Consider the following 14,983-nt stretch of genomic DNA (forward strand, 5'->3'; position numbering starts at 1 on the left):
TTAGTATATTTCAGCTGCTGTTGGTACATTTCACTGGTATATTTTATTCTGTTGGTACATTTTACTGGTATTTTTTATTGTTTACTGTTCAGTATATTTTTATATTTTTATTGTCTTAGTATATTTTCATTTCTGGTATATTTTTACTGCATGATGGTTTATTTTATTCTAGTATCTTAATTTTATTTTATAATCTTTCTTATCTTTCGTATTATCTTGTTTCTAACATGGGGGTTGCAATGCAAATTTCATTGACATGTCATACTCAATGACAATAAAGAAATCTTGAAAATCTTGAATCTTAAGGTCCTGTTCTATGGCCACTCAGCTGTGTGTTAGCTGTGTGTATGAGGGCATCTCATCTTACAGAGTGCAAACATCACTGGAAGAGGACCATGGGGTGTGTCTGAAGTTGAAAAATTACCACATATGCTTCCATGGCTTCAAATATTAATTGGAGTCTATCCTCATATAAATAGCATATGTAGCTTCCTTATCATTAAGCCCCTTTTTTATGTCGTGTGACTCCTGTCAGCTTCTGACTTTCTTTCTTAAACAATAAACTTAGAGCTTTGAACTATGCACAAGATCAAACAGGACAGGACAATCATAGGCTCACCTTGGTATATGTGATGAACGAACATAAATAATTTTGAGATTAAATATATATGTGTGGGCTGCACGGTGGCTCGGTGTGGCTGCAGGTTTTCATTCCAACTGAGGAGGAGCACATCAGGTCAACCAATCAACATCAAGGAATCACTGTTATCAGCTGAAGACTGAGATCAGCGGATTTAATTGATTCCAGCCTGGTGTGCTCCTCCTTGGTTGGAACGAAAACCTGCAGCCACATGGCCCTTTATGGAATCAGTTTGACATGCCTGTTCTAAATTGTCCGTAGGTGTGAATGAGAGGTGTGCTTGGTTGTCTGTCTCTATGTGTAGCCCTGTGGTAGGCTGGCGACCTGCCCAGTGTGTCCCCTGCCTTCACCCGAGATGGCTGGGATAGGCTCCAGCCCCCCCGTGACCCTGCAGAGGATTAAGCGGTGTATAGATAATGGATGGATGGATATATATATGTGTTTTGTAATAGTAAACAAGGCATCTACAGCAAATGATAAATGGACTGTATTTGTGTTGCACTTTTCTGGTCAGATGACCACTCGAAATGCTTTTACAACACAAGCCTGCATTCACCCATTCACACACACATTTGTACTACGGTGGCTAGGCCACCTGCTTATTATGAGTATTAACCATTCAGACACACACACACACACACATCCTGATGGCTGCCAGATATCGAACCCTCTACCTCGAGCCATCGAAAAGTTAAAAAGCAATTGATGTTCTGATATCGTTCAAATAATAGAAATGGTGAAAATATTTTTTAGAGAATGACAGAGTGATGTATTTCTGAAAATAAAAGAAAGGGAAAAATATGTAAATATAAAGGAAAAAATGTAAGGTGATCTCATTGAGCAAAAAAAAAAAGTTGTAGGTTGTCTTGTCTAATTTCAATCCATTTGGTTGAAAAGTGATTCAAAATAATCTATTCAGTCATATTAAACGGAAGAGATGAGACGACAGTCATGTATCTGAATAGTTTCTAATAAAATAATAAAACGTAGTCATCTTCGTAACTTCCGGTATGGACGCACACTTCCTGTCTTCTTCCTCCGCTTAATGTTAGCACAACAATGGCGTCCTGTAGTGAGGTTGGTAGTTTGTTACCTTTCATGTCAAACGACCACATTTATTTGACGTTGTGGCAGGTTATAGTCGACCTGTGGAATTCTTATTAGAGCGATGTTTGATTTTGCCGGCGGAGACGGTGTTTCTGTCTCACGCTTCTTTACAATGTCGTACTGTTGTGCTAAGCTAAGCGATGCTAGCGATTGCTATTTTCACTTCAACGCTAACTCGTTATCTGCATCCTTTCCTTCGCTGTCAATTTCTGCGAGATATTTTTGCCTCTGTTGTGCATTATAGAATACACTTCGCTATTAAACAGTCTTATTCTATGTGTGTATTTTATGATTGTATAGTGGTAACTCGTGTTGTTTTCAGGAGTCTGCTAACATAACAGTTACCGAAGAGGAATCATCTGAAACGCTTCCGTCCCAGAAGAGAGAAGCTAGACTACGAAAATTTCGAGAGCTGCATTTCAAACGGGTGAGTTGTTTACCTTTACCTGATTAAAGCACATGGACGTTACATAGAGGAAATCTTAGGTCCCCCTAAGCTGTTTAGCTATGTGGTGATGGCAAGATGGACGTATTGCCGTGAAAAACACATTTAACACAACGAGTCCTGCTAATGTTTACGAGTCAGTTCAATAAATATTTGTGTTGACTACAAGAAATAATCATGTTTATGTACACCGTCTGCCCCCGGTGATTAGGAGCTTGGATGGGCATTTCTGATAGACCTCCTTGCATGCAGTTGCTTGTACATCATGTCAACATGTGTTATTTTCCACTGCAGAATGAAGCACGTAAGCTCAATCACCAGGAGGTTGTGGAGGAAGACAAAAGACTGAAACTCCCCGCAAACTGGGAGGCTAAGAAAGCCAGACTGGAGTGGGAGCTCGCCGAAGATGAAAAGAAAAAGGTATTTAAATATGGTATTCCTAAACTCTATAGTACTCTAAATATTCAGCACAATGACATGGTGGCCCCGATGAGATTGTCAGCATTTATGGTGAATTGAATCACAGATCAGCAAGTCATCTGATCATTTCTATCCCCATATTGACACTCTTGTACGTTAAAGAAAGTACTGTGTTAGCGTAGCAGGGACTATTCACATGTCTGTTTGGAGCAGGTGTTTCAAAAACGGGAACGTTTCCCCCCCAAAGATCGGTTCATTTGGGCATATATGAACACAGCAGTTGCGCCCCGGATGTGGGGCAAACCAAGCGGGCGAGATTGCGGAGAAAGAGTGGTTCTCGGCTTGCTTCCAGTCAAACTGTAGGGTTTGTAGTGTGAAAGCCAACCACTACTATTTTGTGTCAGTGCATTTGTGATTTTAGCATGATTTCAAAAGCTAAACTACTCATAAATCCATCTGCTGAATGGGAAATGAGTCTAGGAAACAATCTTATTGATCTGTAGTTATGTATGTAGGCCATTTGTAGTCATGATGACACGTATGCCTGTCAACGCGGGTATTTTCCCAGATTAATAGTTTGTTCAGTTCATGCATTAAATCCATTATTAAGTGTGTGACAGAATCCCGCAATAATAAACGGGAGATAATTAGTGTTCAAGATACCTACTTTTAGTCCTGTCTTTACCTATTAGTCATTATTCATAACATTCAATGACGATGATTCAGTGGGTGCTACTGACAAACCTTAAAAACCTCCTCCGCACAAATTGAACCCAGGGACGGTTTGCTCATATCAAATTAAAGAGTCTGATACATTTAGTCTTGCTTTTTGCTGATGAAAAAAGTATTTGGCTCTCAGGAATGTGCTGCCAGGGGGGAGGAATATGACAGAGTGAAGCTACTGGAAATCACTGCTGACGATGCAGAGCGATGGGAGAGGAAGAAGAAGAAGAAGAACCCAGACACTGGATTTGCAGGTTGGTGGCAGGGTCATCTTTAAAGACAGACGTGGATTGTTTGCAGTGTACTCTTTGGTTGCACCTAGGTTATCGGGTATGGGACATTCAGTTGGGAACAAATTCATTGGTAAATAACCAGTTGTGAAGTTAGCCTGGTTGGTTTTTGTTTGTGTTGTTTTTTTAATCTTCAAAATAAATAATCACAGGTGTATTGATCTCAGATTGATTTAAGGCTGCACTCGGACTGACTTTAGTCTTGACTATAGAGACTTCAGTCTTCTTTAGCTGTAATTTTTATTCGAAATGTAAGCTGCTTACACATTTCTTCATCAGTCAAGGGGAATTTTGTTTCTTCTATACCTAACATGTAGGGCTGGGTATCGATTCAAATTTCAAGAATCGATTCAGTTCCGATTCTTGAGATTCAGAATCGATTCGATTTGGGTTAGTGTTATTAAAACCGTTTTTTGAGCTGTTTCCTGTTTGTCTAGTTGTGCAACATGTTAATAATAGTTTTATATTGACATTTGACAGCAAATTAATGAAGTATTGGCAGTTAATGATGGTTATATAAGACTAGTGAAAATGGCAAGGACCAATCCCCCTCCCAGAATGTTGATAGACGAGTATTTTACAGACATGATGTACGGCAGAATTACTGATGCATTATTAAAAATATGATATGATAAAGTCAAAAAAAAAAGTCAAAGTCAGCTTTATTGTCAATTCTGCAGTATGTACAGGACAAACAGAGAATCGAAATTGCTTTACTCTTCAACCCTTTTGTGACAGGACATATATTAAAAAAAGAGATAAATAAAAACTGTACAATCTAAATAGAAACGGTACAAACTAAGTAAGTAAAAACTGTACAATCTAAATAAAAACTCTACAAACTAAGTAAAAAAAACTGCAATCTAAACAATGAAACATTGAGAATGTAATAGTGCAAATGTAAACGGTAGTGCAAAAAGAATTAGCTTAATGAATAAGAATTCACCCAAAAGCTGTTGCAGTTGAATACAAATGTACCTTTAATTTGGCCATTTTGTCCACAAACAGCTATGAAGTAATTCATCAAAATGTATAAAAAATAAAGAGATTCAGTCAATGTAAACAAAGTGCTGCTGCTTACAGGCTAAGTGATCAAACTAATGTAAACAACATCAGAGGTAGTAGGGTACCTTAGAAAACATAGGGTCTCACAGTTTTTCTTTAGAGTAAATCTCACTGAAAATCTTTAGAAGTATAAGACATTCAATTGCTTTCAAAATGCGAACATGTAAACTGGACATTTTAAATGTGAACTGTAAACTGTGAACTGTAAACTCCTGGTGATTGAGCTTACGTGCTTCATTCTGCAGTGGAAAATAACACGTGTTGACATGATGTACAAGCAACTGCATGCAAAAACCGATGTGCGCCTTATAATCCGCACCTTTTATATGGATCAATATTGGTTAATTATGGCTATCTTAGTCAGGGGGCGTGGCCATAAAAGTGTAAAGGGCATTCCACTCTCTGCGTGCCGTCATCCTTTTACTGGCGCGTGCAGTCAGCTGTCAACCTGAATAATAAAATGACTGTTTCACTGAACGATGAAAAAATATGAAAATATGCTAAATAATAGGCAATTAAAATATTAATCAAACGTGGTCAATGTGATTTCTGCTCCTGAACCTCAGTGCACAGCGTCTGCACATCCGCGCTGTGCGCCGTCACCTGCATCTTAACTCAGGATAAGCTGTCATCTGTGAGGGTGGGCGGTGTTTGTTTCAACACGAACGAACTAAGATAAAATACATTTTAAATAAATACTCATTAATTATTTTCAGGAGCCTCATCAGAGGGATAAAAGAGCCACGGGTTGCCGACCCCTGATCTAGTGGATGCATAACGTAACCCCAGACACCACCTACAGTAGTTTCTTTCTATGCGCCTTATATTGCGGTGCGCCCTATATATGAAAAAAGTTTTAAAATAGGCCATTCATTGAAGGTGCGCCTTATAATCCGGTGCGCCTTATAGTGTGAAAAATACGGTATATATGTATAAAAAATCGATCTTTGGACGCAAGAATCGTTTTTTTTTAAATAAAATGAAATCGATTTAAAATCAGCGGATTGATTTTTTCAACCCAGCACTACTAATATGATCGTGGTTGGCAGTCATTGTTTAACACACTGACTAAGTTGTCTCATTGTATTGACTCTTTTAATAAACTCTTTTAGAGACATATCAGGATGCAACATGGAAGCAAATGGCAATTTGATCAAACTGCTTTATTTCAGGCATGAGTAACCTCTCCATCACACTATACAACCTCAGTCTATCCGTTCAGTAAATAGCAATTGAATACATCTTACCTTTAGGAAACCAGTGGTACACTGTGATTCTAGTCTACTATTCTGTTCTGTTATGTCTTTTCTTCTTCTTTGTCACACAGAGAAAAAATCTTACATAACAGTAGTATGTAGAGAAATACTGGTTGCATGTAAGGACCCCTTGCTATATTAATCATCTCAAACTGCTCCCAATTTCATCTGCCGACAAAAGACTTGCTGTGTCTCCTAAATATGGCTGCCATCTGTTGCATCAAAACCTCTGAATTAAAACCTCTGGGGAGAAAATTATCACCAGAGGGGCTTCATAGAGGAAGGGAGGAAGAGAGTTGCCTCTTCATACCCCCTTAACCAGCCGCAGGTTGTGTTGCTGAGCCTCGTGCCTGCTTGCTGTTTGTTCCGGTAATTATAATTCAGTCAATGTTTTTTTTCTCTCTGTCTCACACAAACGGACCGCAGGTTATGCAGAGGCCCAATTCCGACAGTACCAGAGGCTCACCAAACAAATCAAACCAGACTTGGAAGGCTATGAGCGGCAAAGGGAGGAATGGTGAGTTAACCCTCTGTCCCTTCCTCCTTTGCTGTGACAGTACTGTCCAGATTGAAAGGCAGCTCAATAAGGGCAGAAACGCCCGTGGCATAACTAAGTCTTTGTGCATTCCCACTTACAGGGTCGTAAAAATTGTGCATGAAAATGTCTCTGCCATTAAAACCGGGACTGTGAAATTTCTAGTTAAGTAAAATAAATTGTAACGATTTGCTTGGCGGAATCATCTAAGAATTCACCCATCACATGTGCACAAAGTGTTTTCTATAGGATAACTTGTACCCCCTTGTTTGCCCTGAGGTTAGTGTTGGCCTAGATGCACACAAGTGATATAATTTAAAGATTTTAAAGTGTAAGCATGCAAATGTGTTTGATGACCAAGTTCAGTGCCTGAAGGGTTTTTCACCCTTGTAGGCTGACGCATGCAGAACCGTGAAGGATGTACCAACATTATGCCCTGAAACCAAATCTTCGTCTCTCACTAGGATGGCCTCAATAGCAATGATGGAATGAAAAGTCAGTTAAAATGGTTATTACCAGTGGTTATGCATTCCTAATTCCTTTTTTTGTGCTCCACAGTGGTGAGGACTTCCACCCCACGTCCAATAGCCTGATCCACGGTACCCATGTCCCAACAAAGGAAGGCATTGACCGCATGGTGGAAGATGTAGAGAAACAGTAAGTCACGTTCAAAAACCGACGGCAGAAAAGTGTTGCCATATCCTTTTCTGACCGTCCACTTATTTAATCCAGCTCCCAACCCTCCCATTAATTATCAGCCTTACTTACTGGACACCATTAAGATAAACCTAACAGACAGTTCTTTGATTTCTGCTCTCAGTGGCTGCTGCCACGGAGAAATAAGAAGGACTTGATTGCACTAAGAAGCTAAACGCTCCTGTAGGAACAAACTAATGAACTGTATGCAAAGCAGGTTATAAATCATATGGAAAATCTATTTAAGAAATACAGCACTGGGCTAAGCACTGTTTAGTCTTTCTCGTACTAATTTTGATTTGTTTTTGCAATTCAGACAACGATGTTTTCCATGTATCTCTAAAAAACAGTGGGTTTAGTCAGACCTTTTTTCGATGCTGGCACACCACAAATGTAGTGTGCAAACAGGGCTGGGAATGTGATACTATCTCGGTCGTAATACATGATGTGTGGATGAGTCTGACCTTTTTGCCAGTTTGGAAGAGGGAGACATTGTGTGTGTGTGAACCAGGGCCCGTCTTATCTGAAGAAATCAGCCCCAGAGTGGAAATCCTGATGCAAGCAGCTGACAGGAGGTGGTTCATTATTATCTGCGTGCAGCAACTTACCCAAGTGTACCACCATAAACATGGTCGGCATACAGCTCCTGGTCAGACTTTGTGCATGGCCTTATGTCAAACAAATGGCCCATATCATGCTGTGTGTTGTGAAAAGTAGGTGTGTGTTGATGGTGTGGGAAACCTTTATGAAAGCCACTATAAAGTCACAACACAGGGGGATCAAACAGTACCTTCAGAGTCTCTCACATTTAACAGGCTGCTGCTTCAAACAGTTTGGTTCTTCATTAAGTTCTTGTCTGGCTACAGAAGTCCCTTTCACCTTTGATTACCCTGGTCTTTCCCTGAGCTGTTCTATATTTGAGACAGTCTGAGACTTGTGTTCGCGATGCGACTGTGGGGCATTAGACAAGGATTCAGTTGCCAGGGTATGACGCACAACAATGCTTTGAAGACACAGTGAATCAAGACTGGGAGCTCACAAATTGACAGTATTTTTGTCTGAGTATGTATGTGTGTGTTAGGTTTTCCATTGCCACTCTCCTTGCCAGATTTCAACGCACACCCCCACCCCCAAAATTATTGCCTGTAGCCAGTTATTGTTATTGGATATGCCATGGATAGCGGCCATACTGGTTTATGAAATCCTCCCTAAGCTGCTTTTATTTGCGATTGTCAGGATCGAGAAGCGGGCCAAGTACAGCCGACGCAGGGCCTACAACGACGACGCCGACATCGACTACATTAACGAGCGGAATGCCAAGTTCAACAAGAAGGCGGAGCGTTTCTACGGGAAATACACAGCAGAGATCAAACAGAACTTGGAGAGAGGCACGGCTGTCTAGTGGGTCAAGTCACACTTCTGGACATGTTCTCTGCTTCAGTTTTGTCTTCATTTAGGAGTCTTGGATGCATCTTTTTCCTCTTTCTAACTGTTGAGTATGGACTCTATTATAAAGCAGCTTTTGTCATGCTGAGGTTATTTTGGGCAGGAAGATAATTCAGTTTTCTGTCAGATATGTAATGTGTGATGTTCTTTTGTACAGTATCAGAAGCTGAAACGACACTTGTTATTCTTATATCTTGAAATAAACCACTTCCAATTATCCAGTTATCTCACACACGTTGTTGGTTTTTCTGTTGGTTTGCTGCGTGTGGTCTCAGGACAGAGACATTTTGAGCGTGAGAATGAACTGCCACGAACTACCTGAGAGCACGTTTAGCAGAAGTTGCCAGCCAAAAGAATGTTTCAGTGTAGATGCACACAAGAGATAAAAACCAACAATCGAGCAATTCAGTTTATTCATTATCATCGACATCTCAGTTGAACGCACTTGCCCCAAGCTGCGACACAAGCAGAACAGCCTTGTGACTAAGAAGCCATGAAAACAGGTTCCCATGCAAGTCTCCCATTCCTGAACTCCTGCCTGTGTCGATATGGAGGCGTTGCGCCCTCTACAGGGCACGCAGGGGAAAGTCTTACCAGCATTGAGTTGACTCAAACTTGTATGCATTAGTTACTATATTCTGTTTTATTTAATTGGCATGAGTCAGTCTTGGTGAACCACACAGAGTAAATTTATGGGCAGCCCTCAAAGGATAGTGTGCAAAGACGGTGTGACAAGTTGTTTGTGTTCCACTGATGAAGGGTGGGGGAGGTCTTCATGAGATGTCTTTGATATCTGACTCTGCTCTCAAGCTGTTAGGGAGTGGATTAAGTGTTCGGATTTGTGATTGTGATATTTCTGTAGTCTTATCTGATGAGCCTGAGGATATTGGCTGGGAATTGTATAAGGAACAACACAACATAAATTCACTGTTGTGTCTCACAGATGGTGTGACACCTTTGATTCTTTCCAAGCCAACTTCCAGTTAAAGCAAAATGAGTTTGATTGAAGCCTGGTAAACAAAATGACAGGATAAATAACTGAGTGTCAGGAGGTGAGCTTTCCCACAGAAACCTGCAAGTGACTGAGAGGGGCCAGTTCTTATTTTAAAAGCCCTATAAGAATAAGCAAAACATATATTCACTGAGTGAAGTTACGAGAATGAGAAGATAAACCTGTTGACTAAACTTTGTTGGCGTGCATCAATGATGTGTATCAAGTAAACACTAACTTCTCCCTGCTGTAGTATCCCTTTGCTCCAAATTCACCATCCTCACTCTGTTATGTATTTGCATGTCTTATCTTCTAGCAAAGTAATCAATCAGAATTTCAGCTTCCAGCAGGAGACACACAGTCTGGCAGTCAGACATATTCAAAACTGTGATTTTACCTTTTCATTACAACAGACTGTGACATGTAAATATCATCCTGAAAAGTCTTCGGAGGATTAAAATTTATTAGCTCTTCAAGAGATGGTTATCTCACCTAATAGATAAGTTACCCTCTGGCAATAATTCATTGGCAGTTTTAACATAAGCCAAGAACTTGTCAAAATACATACACACTTCACACAAGCTTCAGGGTATGTAGCACAGCGGCCTCAACAGCAGGATATATCAAGTTGCTCAGGGGGAGCATGTCCAAGTCCTGTGCAAGCAGACACATGATGGTGACTGATGGTTGTATCAGCAGAGAAGAGCTCTGTGAGTGTGGCTGTGATTTCTAAACAGTGACTGGTACATCATTACAGGTGTTATTTACAGCAGACATTGATTCATTGTAGTAGGAAAAGCCCAGGTGTTACTAATAACATTAAGGACGGTTCTGCTGTGTTTAACTCACTCTTGGAGTTCCCTTAGCCCAGCATGCGTTCTACCAAGTGGACCCTGAAGCTAAGTGGAATTCAGCCATCATTTATTTAAATTTTTCATTTGTGTTTTACCCGCTGTGACCCGTCAAAATGTACTCCATGTAGAAGGTGATTGTACAATTTGACCAGAATGAAATACAAATTGTGAGGAACTCTGTCGCTCTGTGTGTGTGGTCATGTATTGTGGGTTTCTGGAAACATTTCCATACTGCAACACAATTGTATATTTATACCTTGGTATTGTTATTTTTGTGTACTTTTGGGACCAATGCATTAACTAGCTCGATGATCACATGTCATTTTGTATTACTTCATATCTAAATCACCAAACAAATTAGGAATGTTGGAGGTGGTTCACAGGTCTAGAACCAGGCTACTGTATCAACCTCAGTCCTAATAATCTCTCAGTAAAAACATGACCCACAGATAGGAGAAAAGTCATAGGTTTCTGCAAAAATGTGATAATACTGGCACCTAGTGGTCAACGTAAGAACTCCCATCCGACTCATTCATTTTCCTGGTTTGGTTATTCATCCAAGTACTTGGTCAGAGGGCAGCAATATTCTATAAAGGACACACACAGGAAGAACATGCAACTAGCAATAAACTCTGCCTTTATCATTTAGCAGTGAGGCAAAGGCAATACCTGGTTGTAGATGTGCTCACTGATCAGGCTATTCACACATTTCCACGTTTCTTTTCTAAATTGACATTGCATCACAATAACAGATTTAGGCATAACACTGCCACTAACATAAAATACTCCAGTACAGTAATATTAGTAAGTAAGTATTGCAAGTTACCTTTATTTTACATGCATTCAGTTGCACTGTTGTGTATTTACCTTTTCTAATGTATACTACTGGAAAAATTCTAGTAACTGACTAGTAAGTAGTCAGTAGGGAGCATTCCCATATGAGTAATTAGCCTTACTTACATTAGTCAACAAGTTTAAACAATTTCTCTACATGCATGATTGTCATTAGTATTGGAACCTGAATTTTTTTCAGAAAAGTTTTATTCTCATTAACTTCCATTTAAAGCTTTTCCCTTCAACTGTTTCACAGCTCAGTGCATATCAGTGACAAGTTACAAAAAGACAAACAATTCTTGATCAAATAAATCTTTATTGAATCCATGATCATCACAATACTCGGGAGGAAAAAAAAATATTCCCACCTGGACGAAGCTTCACTTCTTCCCATTTAACTCTTTAACGTCTGAAAGAAATATCAGCAATGATATATACAATATTTACAGTATTTACAGTGTCCATGTACTCTGCCACACTAACGTAACGTGGCGAGTGTATGTTTACGTGTGTTGGAGGTTCGGCCGGATTTGACCGGAACCCAGTGGCCATAGGGCTTCCTGCTTTCATAGATGTCCACTCTTGGAGTTACCTTAGCACAAGATGAAGCAGCCACTGCTGGTTTGACCACAGAATTCTATCAGGACAAGAATAGGAGAGAAAAATAGATGTTATAACACATCTATATTCAGGGGATGTAAAGCAATGTTTGGGGAAAGAAAAATGAGATTTAAATTACTTACATTAATGCTGAAAGAGATGATTTTCCTTTTTGGGGATATCTTTGGGCTGGACATATCATCAGGCTCCACCTCACTGCTCTGTTAAAAAAGACAAGAAAAACAGACCTAGTTAGAAATGTTCATAAAACTTATGGTAGAGTGAGCTTTGACACTTTGTGAAGTTCATATAGATGGATTATAGCTTCCACTACGGATATTGTAAAGCACATCTATTGCAAAGATAATTTAATTGTTAGCTTCAACAAGCTGCAGCTCTCATGCACATTTCATCCCCTCACACTGCTGTCAAAGGCTAGGCTCAACCATTAAAATGAATGCTTCAAGGACAGACCTCGAAACAGAAGAAAACAAAAAAAAAAAGCAGACAAAATATCAAAGTAAAGAGGATGTCTTCTCTGTCTACTGTGGCAGAATGATGGTGACGTAGGTTTCCCACCCCTCAGCACACGGCCCGTGTACCAACTTATCTTTGGCATACGGAGAGGAGTTCTTCATCTGTTTTTAGCTCTCTTGACAGGAAAAGTCACTATAACGCAGTCCACGCGCCTGCGCTCCATCAGCGAGTGGAGGATTCTGCTAAATAACAACGACCCATTTCAACTGCAAGCATAAATACATTTGTAATGTCAAATTCTTAAAAGAAATGTATATGAAGTGGAGTCAGTGTTATACAATATCTGAAGCGCTTGTGTATCATTATGTATCTGCTATGTGTGCAATTAGCATTTGTATGGACTGTGTGCATCATGTCTACATGTGAGGCAATCTACATATGTGTTGGTTGAATTGCAAACCTCTGGTTGATTAACTAAACATTGTGAACATTTCAAGAGTTATCAATTAACCTTTCACGCAAACACATTATGTCGTCACCCAAGCCACATGACAGCCCTTTAATCCCAGGTGCCGATGAGTGAAGGAGACCACTGTCATGTTATCTATGAAGACAGGAATAAATACAGAGAATATGTGTGTTCCCTCAGGGGTCCATAGGTTAACACAAGACAGGAAATGCAACACAACATAGACCTCGAACTCATCAATAGACAACTGGAAACATGCTAGGATGAACTTTTATAAAAAATTATTCCTGTACAGCAAAAGACTTAGGGTCCTTTACCTATGTGTTCAAATTTAATGGTCAGTGCACTGTTATGCACAAGCGGTATAAGAAACTATTAGCTCACCTTAAAATTCTTAGAACCCCTTGCCTCGTTCTACTAGTCCAAGACTAAACCAATACGACCAAGCCCGGTCTTAATTGTGTAATGTGTTCAATGTTAAGTCGACGGTCACTCTCAGACACCCACCTGTGACGGACTCTTTTCAGGGTCTTGTCTCACCCTTGTCTCTGGCTCTGGTGACACCCATTTGGACTCCATCAACTGCTCTGACGGGATTGGTTCCACACTTTCAGGAAGTTCCAGACTCTCTGTTCCTAGGATCTTCATAGCATTGGCCTTTGCAGCTTTAAGGAGTTCCCTTTTTTCTGGAGAAAGGAAAAGTTTTGAGAGAAGACTTTAACCATTGTATAGTTCAGCATTTTTGCCTCTCTTGGCAATAAATACAAATAGAGTAATTACTATTGTCTATCAAATGAACTCACCATCTAAACTCAAACTGACAGATCGTCCTGAAGATCTAGACTTTGATCGGCTCCTGTAGGTTCTGGATGGGGATCGGGACAACCTGCGAAACTGGTTCACGTCTCTCCTTCGCCTGCTCTGATGGCTGGAAGACCTGGAGCGGGACCTGTTGTGTCTGCTATGCAAGTATTTGTCTGGTGAGGGTGAGCGGCTGTAGGTACGAGAGTGAGCTCTGTAGCGTCGCGGCGGGGAGCGGCGGTAGCGGCCGCGGCCATACCTGTGATGGCCATCACAGCGACAGCGGGACGAGGGTCTGTGGCAACGAGGATGAGAGCGGGACCTGGGGTTAGAGGAGGACCTGCTGCGGGATGAAGACGATGTTGAAGATGAAGACCTGCAACGTCCCCTGTGGCTACCACGTCCCCTGTGGCGTGCTGAGGAGCGGCTGCTGCCGCTGCTGCTTCTGGATCGGGAGCGAGAGTGGGATGAGGTAGGGCTGTTCTGGTCAAAGATTACATTGATGCCATCACTCTGGCGGGCGCGGGCCATTTCAGAGTGGGAGTCTTTGACCTTTGCCATTGTTCTGTTGTCTGCCACAAGCTGAAATGAGACAAACAAAATCTGTATTTCAGAAAAATAAATTTATACAGTAAACTTTGAATGGACTGGCCCATCGTAGTCATAATTGTGCGTCATTAAGTTTTTTTGAAACGTGCCTTGATATCAGCTACAGTGTGTGTAGAAGCCTACAACTGTTGTTGCATAACAGTTTTCTCAGTGCTGCCCCCAAACGAGCAAAGCAACGTTGTGCAACGCCTGACTGGAGACAACTGGAAATTTCCACGATGACGCACGCTAAAGATAGCTTGGGCTAACACGTTAGCTATCATTCAAAAAGACTTGCGTATCAAATTCTTCGCTCATCATTAAAAACGCTTCTGATATCAACATTACAATAACATGAACAATACAACAGTGTTTAAAAAAGCCGATTAAAAGTAACTGTTCACAAAACACTTCTGAAAATAAAGTTATGAAAGCGGCTGTTGCCTCCCTTACCCGGTCGACTGTAGCTTGAAACCTTTGTTCTGGTAACGCCGATATAAACGATCTTTGTCGACAAACTCGCCTCTACAAACGTATCACGAGACGACAACTTAGAGATAGTACTCAAAACGTTAAAACGTCTTTGTTTTTAGTCTGTATTTTACGAAAACGCAACCGTCGGCCCTTCCTAGGAGAAAGGTCGTCTGCCGTCGTCACTGAAATGAAATCGAGGCAGGCGGAGCAACAGCCTTTAAGTAGCCTGTGGAAAATTCCAGTCACGTGGTGTTTGGAAGATTCAGGCCTTT

General features: G+C 40.7%; 2 protein-coding genes across 2 annotated transcripts; one reads left to right on the forward strand and one right to left on the reverse strand.

Annotated features, from left to right (window-relative positions):
* Positions 1-1,667: 1,667 nt before the first annotated feature.
* Positions 1,668-8,840, forward strand: syf2 (SYF2 pre-mRNA-splicing factor). Its single transcript, XM_041954589.1, has 7 exons — positions 1,668-1,717; positions 2,070-2,174; positions 2,487-2,612; positions 3,472-3,589; positions 6,373-6,463; positions 7,040-7,138; positions 8,414-8,840. Exons 1-7 carry the CDS (start codon positions 1,700-1,702, stop codon positions 8,577-8,579), a joined length of 723 nt encoding a protein of 240 aa, XP_041810523.1. The 5' UTR covers positions 1,668-1,699; the 3' UTR covers positions 8,580-8,840.
* A 2,758-nt stretch (positions 8,841-11,598) lies between these two features.
* rsrp1 (arginine/serine-rich protein 1) lies at positions 11,599-14,887 on the reverse strand. Its single transcript, XM_041953784.1, has 5 exons — positions 14,691-14,887; positions 13,652-14,231; positions 13,356-13,534; positions 12,046-12,123; positions 11,599-11,939 (listed from the first exon to the last, which is right to left on the reverse strand). Exons 2-5 carry the CDS (start codon positions 14,208-14,210, stop codon positions 11,781-11,783), a joined length of 975 nt encoding a protein of 324 aa, XP_041809718.1. The 5' UTR covers positions 14,211-14,231; positions 14,691-14,887; the 3' UTR covers positions 11,599-11,780.
* Positions 14,888-14,983: the final 96 nt, after the last annotated feature.

Source organism: Chelmon rostratus, chromosome 15, assembly GCF_017976325.1.
Source record: "Chelmon rostratus isolate fCheRos1 chromosome 15, fCheRos1.pri, whole genome shotgun sequence".
Lineage (NCBI taxonomy): Eukaryota > Metazoa > Chordata > Actinopteri > Chaetodontiformes > Chaetodontidae > Chelmon > Chelmon rostratus.

What these genes read in the sequence shown, in the direction of transcription:
- syf2 (XM_041954589.1), top strand. An exon ending in CCCAGACACTGGATTTGCAG is followed by an intron (nt 3,590 to 6,372) that starts GTTGGTGGCAGG and finishes AACGGACCGCAG; the next exon opens with GTTATGCAGAGGCCCAATTC. An exon ending in GTGGAAGATGTAGAGAAACA is followed by an intron (nt 7,139 to 8,413) that starts GTAAGTCACGTT and finishes TGCGATTGTCAG; the next exon opens with GATCGAGAAGCGGGCCAAGT.
- rsrp1 (XM_041953784.1), bottom strand. Translation starts at nt 14,210, where the DNA reads ATGGCAAAGGTCAAAGACTCCCACTCTGAAATGGCCCGCGCCCGCCAG. An exon ending in TGTCAGTTTGAGTTTAGATG is followed by an intron (nt 13,535 to 13,651) that starts GTGAGTTCATTT and finishes TCCTTTCTCCAG; the next exon opens with AAAAAAGGGAACTCCTTAAA. An exon ending in CTGAAAAGAGTCCGTCACAG is followed by an intron (nt 12,124 to 13,355) that starts GTGGGTGTCTGA and finishes CTTTTTTAACAG; the next exon opens with AGCAGTGAGGTGGAGCCTGA.